This window comes from Apteryx rowi, unplaced genomic scaffold, assembly GCF_003343035.1.
Source record: "Apteryx rowi isolate R43461 unplaced genomic scaffold, aptRow1 scaffold_492, whole genome shotgun sequence".
In the NCBI taxonomy this organism is placed as follows: Eukaryota; Metazoa; Chordata; class Aves; order Apterygiformes; family Apterygidae; genus Apteryx; species Apteryx rowi.
This window is the reverse complement of record NW_020450752.1, coordinates 587087-600444: the sequence shown is the minus strand read 5'-3', so window position 1 is coordinate 600444 and position 13358 is coordinate 587087. Positions and strand designations below refer to the sequence as shown.

Sequence of the window (13358 nt, the reverse complement as noted above, 5' to 3'; positions counted from 1 at the left end):
AAAAACCCCCAAATCCTCAAATAGTGTAAGATTCACAGCTAGCAGCACACATTTTTGTAACACTACTACATAAACACCGCTTAGGACAACACAGTCGAGATGGCTACATGACAAATAGCACGCAGAGAGGTTATGTACATATTCTACAAAAAGGCACACAGACACCCCTATGAACCTGTATGTACTTTCAGTTTTCAGGGAAGAGGGGTTTGCAAACCTTGCTTTACAAAGGCTAATACGTTCTCCTCCTTGAGGCTTGGCTGCCTTGGATAACGGATAATCCTCCAAGAGCTACAGCCAGTGAAGGTGACGGTACCCCACGTCCTCACTGAGGCAGGCATGCAATCTCCCACCATCACTCTCAAAGGCTGGGCACCTAAAACACATACTGCGGATTTACAGAGTACAGTACATGTTTCTAGCATTAGTCAGCTGTGATACCCTTCCACTTCAAACRGGTTTTAATACCATACTAAAAACCTGATGCTCACTTTCATGGTCTGTTTTACTTCACGTCATCCAAGGAGGGAGGAATGGACTGGAAAACAAGGGCTGCTAGAAAGCTGCCAGGAGCATGAGTGATATGAGCAGCCCTAGAAAACACAGATCTGCGAGCTACGGGCAGGTCGAGCGGCACGGATGCAAAGGGAGCTGTGCCAGCATCACACACGTGTGCGCACTTATTCCTACAGCTGCATTCAGGGTGTCACCACTAACACTGATTACTTATTACTGTTCCCCACCTCCTGCGACTGCCCTTGGAGACAGCCGCCCAAGTAATCGCAAAACCTAATCTCGGTGCTAAAGTTCACGGGTACTGCTGATGCCCCAAATACTGGGGACAGAGGCAACTTGGGGAGTTTGTGATTCAGCTGGTTTCTTTTTTTTCCCCCCCCCCGCCTACCTTGTGTGCATTAACAAGGGTGATCAAAAGCATATCGCTAAAATACRCGCGCCGCAATAAGGAAGGCCTGAGGGAATCAGCTGGTGCCACAAAGGGTCAGAGGGAGCCCAGATCCCACCCCAGCCATGGCATTGCAAAGGTAGCTGGTGAGATCTTGAACTTTAAGGGCCGTGGAGCTGTACACCCACTGGAGTGCTGAACCAGCACTGCAGCGCTCACCTACCGCACGTGCTTTCTCGGTATCTTGTGTTCTCCCAGCACTTAACTATATTATCAGGATCTGATATGCCTTAAGTTCCCAGAGCTCATGTCTTGCACTAGGGAACAAAGTTATTTGATATGAGCTGGCAAACACGTTGCTAATTTGCTTGATCAAGTCAAAACGCTTAACTGGAGAACAGCGGCAGAGAAGTCCCTACTAGCCCTCCAGCAGATGAACAGCCTGATGGTGATCTAAAGATTTTGGCTTTGCAGTTTTTCCCCTCTCTGCATTGAAGACTGACACAGGTGTATATAGCTCTGGCTGAAACGTTACAGAACGAGCATTTTGCTAAGCTCTCATTTCTAGACCGCTTGTTTCAGTCCAGGACGTCCAAGAAATCGCAAGAAAAGGCCCCTCCACACATCATCATTCCTGGCTCACCCTGTGACTTAATCTGTCCTACTGACCCTCAAACTCCTTGATGCAACACACTGGGCAGTCCTTACCCCAGTGTCCTCAATCACTTGTATTTTAACTCCAGTTTCAGGAAGTTCTGGAATCAGACCCCTTCCRTAAGACAAGCCACTAAGTGTGGCGTCTTTGCCACTCTTCTATATTTGCTCACTTTTCCTCTTAGCAAGACATAACGTGATGGGCTTTTGCACTGAGGGGACAGACTGGAATTTACAGCATTCAGAACATGTACAAAAACAACTCAGTATGGCAAGAACATTACACAGCAACACAAAATAAACCCATGAAATGCTTAAATCAACTTCCATGGGTTTCAGAAAGCTGCAGAAACACCATGAGCTCAGTCCTGGTTCTAGATGGTACAGAGCTACTCTGACAACCAGAAGCAGATGATCAGAGTCAAAAAATTACCTATAATGCTACCGTACGCTCTGGTCTCTAGGAAATCCCCCATTTAGAGAAAGCTTCTGCTCAGTTTCCCCACAAAGCACACAAGCCACACACAGGTAAGCACATTTGCCAGGAAACCCTGTTCAAGTACCACTTGAACTAAGCATGAAACTTGTTTTTCTGCAAGTTTCTTGAGTGGAAGAAGAGAATGAGAGTCCAAGGCAACAGCTGAAAGAGAAGCATTGAAAAAGAGGAAGATAATTTCTTAATACACATATGAACCTGTCCAAACAAATCAAGGGAAGTGTCTGGATCCTTTGGTGCAAGTTGCACCTTCCTTCAAAAGAGAGAAAACCTGACTGCTAGTTAGAAGAGTGACAACTCTTTTCCTGCACGCTGCAGGATCTCTCTTACATAAATGGGGTTTGGCACCACAGGCTTCAAAAACTACAGTACAGCAGATTCTTACCTGGCAAATCTCTCTTTATCATTTGGCATCTGGTCATCATCACACCTAGGGAGAGAGGAAGAAAAGCTCTTAAACTGTTTACACTTGCTCCTTTTCCAAAGATCCTGGGAGAATAGTAAGGTTAATAAGTCACAAAAAGCCTGGTGCTAAAGAGAAACTCCGCTGTGCATAGGCAGTCCAGGACCATACTCTTCATTTGTCTAGGTAAAAGGCTACAATTTAATTAGTTTAGTATCTTGATGACATTTTTCCATGTGACAGTYGTATCAAGGAAAGCCCCATCTCTCTTGGCAATTTAAGAACAGTCACACACAAAGCAATAGGTTAAATTGTGCTTTGAAAATACAGTTAGCCCAAATCAACAGCCTCATCCAAAGGCTCTCAGTAGGTAAATCCCACGTTCAGCAGGATCATGCTCATCTCAAAGTCATTCGACAATCTTCTTTAAAAGACCGTGACATATGGATCTCCACTATCATTAGAATGGTCTAATCCTAACTCATGTAGTGAGACTACAGATTAATTATGAGAGATCTTCCAACTCTTCTGCATTCCATATGGGTTATGAGAGAAGATGTTCACAGCCTCAGGGATAAGGAGTTCTCCGTAAAACAGCTTGGACCAGCCTCCGAACAAGTGTGAGTTAAGGGCATATTTAATCTTTTGCGATGCCGGTATCGCACACAGTAGCCTCACCACCGAGTTCTGCAACACCACTTCAACCCTTTGGTCCAGGGCTCGCAGGCTCACTTCCTCCGCTGACCTCATCTTGCTCTGGGGCTGGCGCTGGGAGACTTGAGGTAGGGACTGCAACCAAAGCGGTAACAGAATCCCCCCCACCTCGGCCCCAACACCTTCTCGGGACCCAGGGAGCCCACACGCACAGCAGCTTTGCTCTGGCATCAGCTGCAAAGATGGAGAAAYACTGCTGACTAGGACAAAGGGAAGAGTTTAAGGAAGCAGAGCATTGCCTCCCCCTTTGCTCCGCGCTGCTGGAGAGGAAAGGCTATATCAGTAGCAAACTCCTGCTCGCGGGGATTGCACAGCTGGACCACAMAACAGGACCTTCTGGATACAAAGTTCTCCCTCACCTGAGGAATTTACTGTTCCCTTCTCCATCATCATCAAAATCAAGCCTGAAAAATATAAGCAAAAAGATAATAATTAACCAGGCAGTTTCTCTTTTACAGGCTGCTTTTCCATCTGTCTTGCAGGGACGCAGAGAATTCTTGAAAGGAAGATTTAAGTTATCCCAAGCGGTAACGTGAAACAACCCAGGAAGTTTAGTAGTGGCTTCCTTTAGATGTTTATCGGAAAGGGAGCAAGGAGACTGTTCAAAATAGAGATGGCCCACTTTGAGCACCCATCGCATTGTAACCTCCTGTTCCAAATGCTCTGGGTCTCATAGCAGTGATCTAAAGTCGAACTGGCTGCCATGACTGCTCCTCACTGCTCAAAGGACAGATCAACAGCCTCCAGATGGAGCATGTGTAATTCAAAAATTTGGATAAGTTGCATAAAAAAAAAAAAGGGCAAAACACTTTAAAAGTTAAAGTTCAGTCCGGTGACCTGCACAGTTAGCGCCCTTAGTTCAACAGCAGACAACGTCACTGTGTTTGCAGTAACAGGGACAGAAAACATTCTCTAACTTGAGCGTATGTGGGAGGACAGAGGAAAGGTTTTCCACAACACTTCCTTTCAGCATGGAAAACTGGCGTGTAGAAGCAGCACAGCAGCATGCGCGTTTGTAAATGAAGTGYGAGGAACAAGTAGCAGACAGCGTGGGAGGAGCTGCAGGGCAGTGGGAGCATCAGCAAATGGGGGCAAGGAAGGCAAACCTGAGCGATCCGGAAGGGAGGGAGGGAGGGAGATTTTAGTTAGCTTGAAAATAAGAGGAAATTGCTTGTGGCAGGAATTTAAGAGAAGCCAGTAAATATCCTTTTAATTTACAAAAGCATTTTTAGCAAACAAAAAAAATCCTACCACAAGCACATTGTTGCTTCCCCCACCCTCTCCCAGAGAAAGGGCAGTTGCAAAAGTTTAAGGCCCCAACATCCACATTCTCTGTTCCTCTGCATCTCTTGCAGCAACTGGTTTGTCTCTGCTTTATCGACTCCCGTTTCATTCCCAGTCCTTGGTGAACACCCCCTTTCTCCTCTGTGTTGCAACTCAACTTTTTATCCCTTCTCTTTATATGTAATACAGAACTCTGGCTCTACGGGATGTGATTGGCATAAAAGATACCACTACAAAGTAGAAGGACTGAATACGGTGTTCCTGTAGGAACCAGGCAACTGTTTTTCGCTTGGAAGTAGCCGGCTTTCCTCATCAGAAGGCTGACCACTCTTCCAAACAAGCAATGCTTCGTCAAAAAACACACTTCTCTCACACTCACGTGCAAAACGAACAAACAAAAACCCCACAAAACACACACTCACCCAGGGCGCCTCTTGCTGGTTCTCTGAACGATGGCTCCTCCAGCTTGCGTACCCGCTCCAGGATTCCCAGAGCCGACGGCTGCACCCAGGGAGGAAACATCTGATGCCATTTCTAAACAGGAGGGGGAAGAAATAATAAACAAACYAGTATTACGTCAAATCCCCCTCGAGCTCAGATGGTATAGCGTTCTCAACATATAGCTCCCATTAAAAGCGATGGCATTTCAGCGTCTGCAGCGGATAGATTTTGTGCACGGAGTGTTTCCAGTCCTTTCATCTAGTGTCTCTCCAGAGCCTGCACCAGGGGTCCATTTCAAGCTTTGAGCACATGCTGTTTTCATAAGCTCAAGAGCTTAGATCGTTAAACTAAAAGACGTGGTCTCCTTTTTAAGCAGAGGAGGAGCTTGAGGTGATCACGGATAGGGGCTGAACCAACCCTCATATGCTAGCGGAATGAGTATGCAGAAGGGGAGGGGAACAGTTGCGAGTTTGCCTAACATTAACACCGCTTTTAGAAGAGGGTGCATTTTCCAACCTTTGAGGCACAAAGATTTAACCAAGATGCTTGCAAGGCCCCATGACCTTTCAGACAGTCATTCCTATCCTTTGGCAGTACTGATCTGTGGGCACCATGACTGGCAGTCTCTGCCTACGTACTTCCAGAACAGCCACACACCCARAGCAGAAGAACGGCAGTTGTAGCCCTAAATGACACTATATCTGTTTTAAGCYCCACAGGTCTTTTTATCTCGAAAGATCCACTTTGAAGCCAGTGTTGAGGAGCTGATGCTCACCCAGTGGGCTTTGGGAGGTCTCCTTAAACCAGCTCTAGTCTCATCCCACGACCTGAATGCCTAGTAGTGTTTGGAGAACATTTTCCAGTTCAGTTTCAGCCAAAAAGATCCAGCCCACAAGCTGCAAGACCACTCCACAACGCGAGCACTGGAGGTGGGGATGACCGGGAGACTCTCTCCAAAAGCGTGCTGATCCAAACAACTACCACAGATACACCTAGAGTCCTTTACAGGGCTGCACCTGGTCTTATCGCTAGTAACCCTGACTTTTGGGAGCAGAACAAATCTGAGAAACACCATTTCCTTTTGTTCCCCAAAACCACAAGGGACAATTAAGTTCTTGAAAAAAGCAGCAGATTCTTGCTACCATTAATATCAGAAAYGCCTTCCTGGTATAAAGATTAGGGGGGTGGGGACCTGGATGGGAGCAAGGAGAAGATGGGGAAAAAGATTCGAGAAGGCAACAGAAAAACAGTCATATCAAGCCCTCTACTACCTTTACGTTTCTTCTAAGAGGAGGAGGAGGCAGTTCACAAGAACAGGGCACAGAGGAAAGCATTTAATCACCGTGACAATCTCAAGGGACAAAGCCCACCTGGTGCCTACCTTCCCAGCGACAACATCAGGACCTCATACACTTGCGTGCCACAGGGTTTTTTGTTTTTCTACATCAAATGTTTCAAGGGGGCGGTTACGACTTGCATCTTTTTGCGATGTTTCACTCTGCTAACAAAGTTAGCGCTCACTTGCGGCTAAAAAGCTTTTGTTTCAAATGGAAAAAAAGTTGCATAAGCAGCAGGAAACTCAATCAATGTTTTTTTTTAAGAGGAGAAATAGGGGGGTATACTTGCAGGGAGCAAGGAACTGGTGAGCCTTTCGAGATCACACCACTTAATTTTGTGGCATAACTTCTACGAGAGGTTTCACTCAGACAGAAGATCTGAGCAGGGGGGGAAAAACATCTCCTTAAAGATGTGAACATGCCCCCCTCCTAGTGCATGGGAAAGCAAGGAGCGCCTAAGCGGAGAATTTCAAGGCACTGCCCTCACAAGCCAGATTACAGGCCCGAGCCTGTTACACATTATGGGTTTTTTCCACAACGAAAGCTAAGAGCCTCGGCCCTCTACGTAATCGCACACACTGAACCACTTCCTTGGCTGTGTGGGCAGGCTGGGCTCCGAAACCGTGCCCATATTCAAGCAGTACGAAAGCCCCCCTTCCTCTCCCATAYACTTCACCAGCAACCCCCAGCTGTGACCAAAGCCAACACGAGCAGAGATTGCTCAGTTCCTCACGAGCCAAAACGCTAGGTTTGAAAGCGGCGTTTGGTAGCAGGCACCAAGCTTTACTTCTCCGCTTCTCAAGTAGGGCTCTTTTCCACTCCCAGTTGTTTAGGAGCGCACATAACAGGCTCCGTAAAGTTGTTTATAGCTTGCTCAGCATGACTTAAACTGAAATCGTGTCGTAGCAGACTGCCACAAGAGCTGCGTTAAACATTCCTTTACGTAAACTTATTTTGATCAGCACCAGGCAGAGCTTTGAACGCAGGTTAAAAGGCGTTTTCCATGTTTCTGAAATAAGTCATCCCTAGACTCATTTTAATGGCTGTGGTTTTTTGAAGTTTACTGATAACCAGCTGCTAGACTGCAATCAAAAGAATTGCTCCAGCCAGAGCATCTCCACCACAGTCTCTGTAAACTGAGCTCTGCAGAGTGCCTTGAAGGTAGAAAAACCACTTCTGCTTTATCAAAGTTTGGGGGGGNAGAGAGAGAGAGAGGCAAAAGCCTATTGCTGAGGTTCCCAAACCGCAGCAAAGCGGTACACCAACACCGAGAGCTGCTTACATACGAACTGCTGCCAGAAATAGTAGGACGAAGCAAAGAATTTAAGTCAGGTCTAACAGATACGGCAACAAATAGGGGCACAGACTCCCGCGCAGTCAAATCTTAGTTGAGCCGAGATCACTGTGATATCGCTAGGCAAGTAAAGGAGAGCTATACTAGAACAAGCATCTACACCACAGTGCCCAATTTTACTTCTCACCTCATCAAACGAGGCCTTTGCATTCCTCACATGGGGAAAGGAAAAAAAAATAAATAAAGACCATTTTCAGCATCTTAGATCCAGCTTTAGCAAGTAACTGCAAAATGCAGTTACTGAAGTCAGATTTCAGTCCAAAAGCAGCTTAACTTAAGCAGTACTTACAGAGCTGGATGCTGGTTCGCTTGCACCTGAGCGCAGAGCCATGCAACAGTACAGCCGCCTCTGCGGTGCGGCTGGACCACAGCAGCTGGCTCGTGGTAACACTTCTAGTTTCCAGTAAAAGCGCTCCAAAACTTGTGCTATTTCTTCCAAAGCAACAACAACAAAAAAACAAAAAAAACACACTCAAAAACTTTTACCACAGTAATGTTGCCATACTGTATACTGCCTGGTTTGCTTCTCTCCAAGCAGCTGGCTTTACTGAAAAAGCATCTTCCTTGCCAGGCCATAGTATTTCCCAGGGGTGACTAAAATATGCATTAAACATCCAGGTCAGTGCTTAGCAGTTCAAGAGGCCAAGAGACAGTCCCAAACAACAGCGCAAGCACACCAGGTTTCACCACTAACTACAGTAACAAGATACAAGGAGTTCTTCGAAAAGTTTCCAAAACATCGAGAACAAAGAACCAGGTATGGAAACAAAGACTTTTAAAAGCCACAAGGCCATTGAGATTAGTGGTTTTCAGCTCCTGGATATTTAAGGTCTCGGCAAGAAACTGATCCCTCTACGATGAACTCAAGTTAGCTGATGGGATGGATTCGAAATAACTGGAGCCTGGCCTTCCTTACACACCCCATTCCCCATGCTGGGACCGATGACATTCCCTGTGTCTCCCTGCTCCATTTCGGATAGCTTGGGCACCTCCGAGGCACAGACCAAGGCCGACTTCCGCGTGCTACCTTTCACTTATTGCTAAGTGAAATCCCGAGGTGCAGAGAGGGCTGATATCAAAGGTCTTTGTTTAGCGGAAGRTGGCCCCGAGTGCCACGAAACCAGGTCAGAAGGGTTTTTTCTTTTGTCTAGGCAGCTTTCCAAGGAGCCTGTAGTTTTTCAACGTATGCATGTAAATACCACGGTTTCAACAGAAATAACATTTCTGGAACATTGCAGATAATCATTTTATTAAGGACAGAGGAATTTCCGGTTTAGGGCAGGGGAAGGAAGTGACACTGCRCTGTTCCTGTGCAAATGAACTTTTAAATAGGCTTGGGGGGGCGTCTCTGTTTCTAAAAGGTCTCATCTGAGCCTTTGATATTTCTAAGGAACCTACTGCAAGTCGCAGCATCTCGCAGCAGCATCACACGGTGAAACGACTTTACCTCATGCTTCAGCTTCCTACTCAGTAGGAACATTTGTCTCTCCGGGTACAACATGCCCTTTCACAAGCAGAAGAACATGGAATATTTTGAGATTTGGTAACATAAAGGATAATATTTCGTCCTGCAAGCTAAGGGAGAGTTACGTACTCCTTCCCACAACCCATTCTCCACTACATCCTCATCCCCAGAACAGGGAGGGCATGGGGAGGATGGGAGAGGGAAAGTTCTAGCTTTTTCATTCTCCAGAATTTCTAGAGCACTCACATGAATGCAAAACCTCCTTTCAAAGCATTAAGCAAACACTGAGCTCAAGTTTTCCCCCAGATTTCCCCCCCCCATCCCCAAATGCAAACACAGGCTGAATAACAATTATATAATGAAATCAATGTGGAGTTAACGGAACCAACACCCTCAACCTATTAACGCAAGCTCTGAGAGCTCTGCACATGACAGCAGATTTTTCGGTCTTGTTTTTGTCTAAAGTACACACAGTCACAGTAAACTCAGTGGCCCAGACATCTATCATAAGAAAAGCTGCCACTGCACAGAAGTCCTTCCACAACTGCCCTTGAAAACCACTGGGTCCAAGCATAAAGGGAAGGATGCGAGTATATCCGAAATGGCAAGAGACACATCATTCAAATACTCTGGCGCAACCAGAGGCAATGAGTACATTCCTTTGTAGCAGCCAATCTTAAGAGTGAACAACAAGACAAACATTCCTTTTCTTTTTAAAAGCGGTTTCTACAAAAAAAAAAAAAAAAAAAATCAGAGATGCCACCAAGAGTCACAGTCAACCTTTCTCAGAGAACAGGGTGTGTTTTACAGGGTCACCGCAGAAACAAGCAACGTTCCCGTTTGGGCGCTGTTCCAGGCCTTTCCCAAATCAATCCCCGCTTGCTTTTAACACATGTTATAGCTAATTAAGGCCAGAAGAGATAAGCAGAAGCAGGCAGCGAAATTAGGGATCCTCGGTTGTAACTGAATAGAAATGTGCAAGCACAACCACAATTCAGCCAACAATTCGGCCCAGAATAGAATAGGCTGGAAGACAGCTAAGGGAATGTAATCTCCAAAGCCAGACTTCCACCCCAACTCTCCTGGGAAGGACTCTGTCGCAACTACTGGCATCTCGGCAGGGAACRACTTCAGAAATAAAGTCATAGAAGATATTCAGAGCTGTGATTTATGAGATTGGCCTGCCACAGCTCTTCAATGCATTGTCACTGTACCGCTTAGTCCACTGCGACCAGGCACTGTACAAAGCACAGAAAAACGGTAGCTCCTGCTGCGGAGGATTTGTAATCCAAATTGCATAGGGGTGTTTACCCAGCTCTGTATCAATTAGCGTATTTTCGCAAACAAGAAYGTTTAAAGTCAGTCATTAGTTAGCTCCCCAAAAAGGCAAAGAAGAAGTTTGTGAACAGATAACAGCTGCTAAAATAAAACTGCATGCCTCATTAATGAAAACTTGCTTTTCGCTCACAATTGTAAGGTTTCAGCCTTAACAACACACATGGCTTCATATTTACAAACTGGCTCAGCTTCTGCATCTCAGGTATGTTAAACAGATTTATTTTTAAGTAGGTTTCTTACCCCCCTCTGTTTGAATTTCCCATGCAATGCCAGCTCAGTGCTTTCATCCCCATGGGAACCCTTCCTGAGAAGCATTACAGAAATTAACTCCAAAAACATAGAAAAGAATACAGCTTTCATTCTGAAAAAAAAAAAAAAATCATAAGATGCTTTAGGTAAAGCTGATAAATCATGCATTTATCCTGCCCAATCCAAAGTGTTCTAACAATCCAAGTTAATATTAAAACCTGTAAACTAATTAGAGCAAGCCTATTTTAATTCCTCCTCATATTACCCCTTACTTATAGGATGCTGTTCTCTTTTCACTCCTAACCAGGAGATTTTAACAACATAAGGCTTGCTTAGACACAACTGAAAGCTCTAAACCTAGCATTCTCCACAATTTAAGTCTTTTCTGGTTAATGAATCGTGAACTGCAAAGTGGCTCACCTCGCCCTGGGGAAGATGAGGGAACAGAAAGTTTTTGCAGATTTATTTTTTCAACAAAGTTGTTTTATCTGAAAAATGGAGAAGTGCTTTATCCACCTCTCTCGCAGGCTTCTGAGGTGAACTGCTTTTCCTGGGTAGCATTTAGAGGAAGGAGAGAAGCCCCAGGATGGCGCGACACCGAACACAAGCTGCGGTTTGAGCACTTAAAAGAAGTTCCAACTTATCTTTGTGGCTGGTTTCACCATCTTTCCCCACGGCTTGCTCAAGCTGCGAGGATATTCGTAGCGTATTTTGGGGCCTTACTCAGTGTTCTCTTGAGCTCTGCGCTCCATTTTTCAATAGTAAGGAAAAGAGGACTCAGCTTTTAGAGAGCATTTTCCACAAATAATTTATTTTACTAATAATCTCTGTGTATATAGTGCTTACTCAGACTGTACTTTTTTTCCTCTGTTTAAAAGGACTAAGCTAACAGTGGTCAGTAAGTCTGCCTGTAGTTATAAATATTAAACACAGATGTCAAGTTCTTTCTCTTTTCCTTGTGAATTTGTTTAAAACTTTACTATTATGTAAAATATCATGCAGCTCAGAAGACTTCAGTTACATAAACATTTTATAATACAGTAACAGTTTAAAGCAATGAGTATCTTCCTTTCTTCATTCACTGAATTCTTACAGAGCTGGTTCATAATACACATTTTTCCATTTTTACCACAAGCAACGGCAATTTTTTGCTTTACATTTTGCTGCGCATCCTTTGTCCGCCAAACTGCAAAACCTTGAACTAACAGTACTCTGGCAGGAGGAGAAATGAACTTCCTGATTAAGTCTACGGCACCAGAAACACATATGACTAAGTTTTTACTACTTGGAATAATATCACTCTTTCAATGGGATATTATTCTTAGCCAGAAGTGTATTTTTCTGCAGGACTAGAGCACGAGTTTGACAGTTTCCATTTCGGATATGTTTTCGCTAAGCTGAATCAAGAACGCTTGTTTTTTCTAATATCCGATCTCTAACTTCTGATCGCTGAAGAATTTCAGATCGTCATGTGAAACCACAGCCACGCATTTCCAGACTCCAGTTCTGCACCCTTGCCTCAAGATCACCACAGACAAACGACCTGACGTGTTTTCTCAATATTTAAAGCCGCAAAAGCTTCCTACACCAAGTTAGAATGAAAAATTCATCCTTTAGAAGTTACACCGAACAGTTTTAGATAAACCTGAACAAGTTACATGAACCAAGACCTTGTCAGCCTCAAGCCACAAGCAAGAATAGACAGAAACCACAAGCCAAAAAAAGACACAGAAGCTCAAATTCTGATCTCTGTCACCACACTGTAAATCCATAACAACTTCACAGACACTGGGTTATTCCAGATACATACTGATTTCAGCGCGGTTTAGCCAGAAATCTGATAAAACCTGAAAGATCCAATTTTATTCAGCAAGCATCAGACATCACCGATTTCCAGCTTCCTCCAGACAATCACACCCCTTAGAGTTACTGACTTGAGAGAGCAGGAGTTGAAAGGATATTCTGCTTTCCGCTGACAGGCGCTCACACCCTTGACAGGCACCAGTTATTCTGCTCAGCAGTTTAAAAAAGAGGCGGAGGCAAGATTCGTAAAAATTCCTTTCAAAACAGCAAGCCAGTTCAAATAAACCTCAAGGTAACATAGAGCAGAAAAGGCCCCAAAAAATAACATAAGCCATTAGGGATAATAAATGCAAGCAAGTCCCACCAGGGATCCCTTCCCACCAGAGAGGCTATGATAGAAACCAGACCCCAGCACCACGCACACAAACGAGGCATGCGCACGGCCCCCGCCAGCCGTTCAAGTTAAGGGAGCAAAACCAGGCACAAACATCTTCCTCCCCAACACACGAGCTCACGCACCACCTCCTTCTCTCCCCCCAGCACCTCCGGCTCACCTCCCCCTTCCTAAACAACCTGCCATTCAGCATAGTGCCCCCTTTCCAAGTTTCCTGCATCCGACGATCTCTCCACCACCGCACTTCTCCAAGCCCTCCCGGAGCACCCCAAGCCTCCCCCTGAGCCGAGCCCCTCAGCATCCTTTCCCCACACCAACTCCCTCGTCTCCTCTCCCAAGGCCACCCCACCAGGTCCTCCCGACAGCCCTCCCCCACACAACAGCCCAAATGACACCTCTTGGCTCACCCCAGCACCCCCACAAGGCCCCCCCTGACCCAGCACCCAAGCCCCTCAGCTCAGCCCAGACCTCTAACATTTCCAACCCCTCAAAATAACCCCCTTCACCCCCTAAAGGCCCCCC

The 13358-nt window shown here is 45.4% G+C and overlaps 1 protein-coding gene across 9 annotated transcripts in view; it reads right to left on the bottom strand.

Annotated features, from left to right (window-relative positions):
* Window positions 1-13358, bottom strand: part of ARNT (aryl hydrocarbon receptor nuclear translocator) — a 30709-nt gene that overhangs the window by 16268 nt on the left and 1083 nt on the right. For 7 of the 9 annotated variants that reach the window (XM_026079061.1, XM_026079065.1, XM_026079062.1 and 4 more), the window contains exons 2-4: window positions 4878-4989; window positions 3531-3575; window positions 2440-2484 (exon numbers count right to left, since the gene is read on the bottom strand). In XM_026079061.1, the coding sequence (XP_025934846.1) occupies window positions 2440-2484; window positions 3531-3575; window positions 4878-4989 (202 nt within the window). The remainder of the gene's footprint in view (window positions 1-2439; window positions 2485-3530; window positions 3576-4877; window positions 4990-13358) is intronic. The other 2 variants (XM_026079063.1, XM_026079066.1) reach the window with 1 other exon arrangement.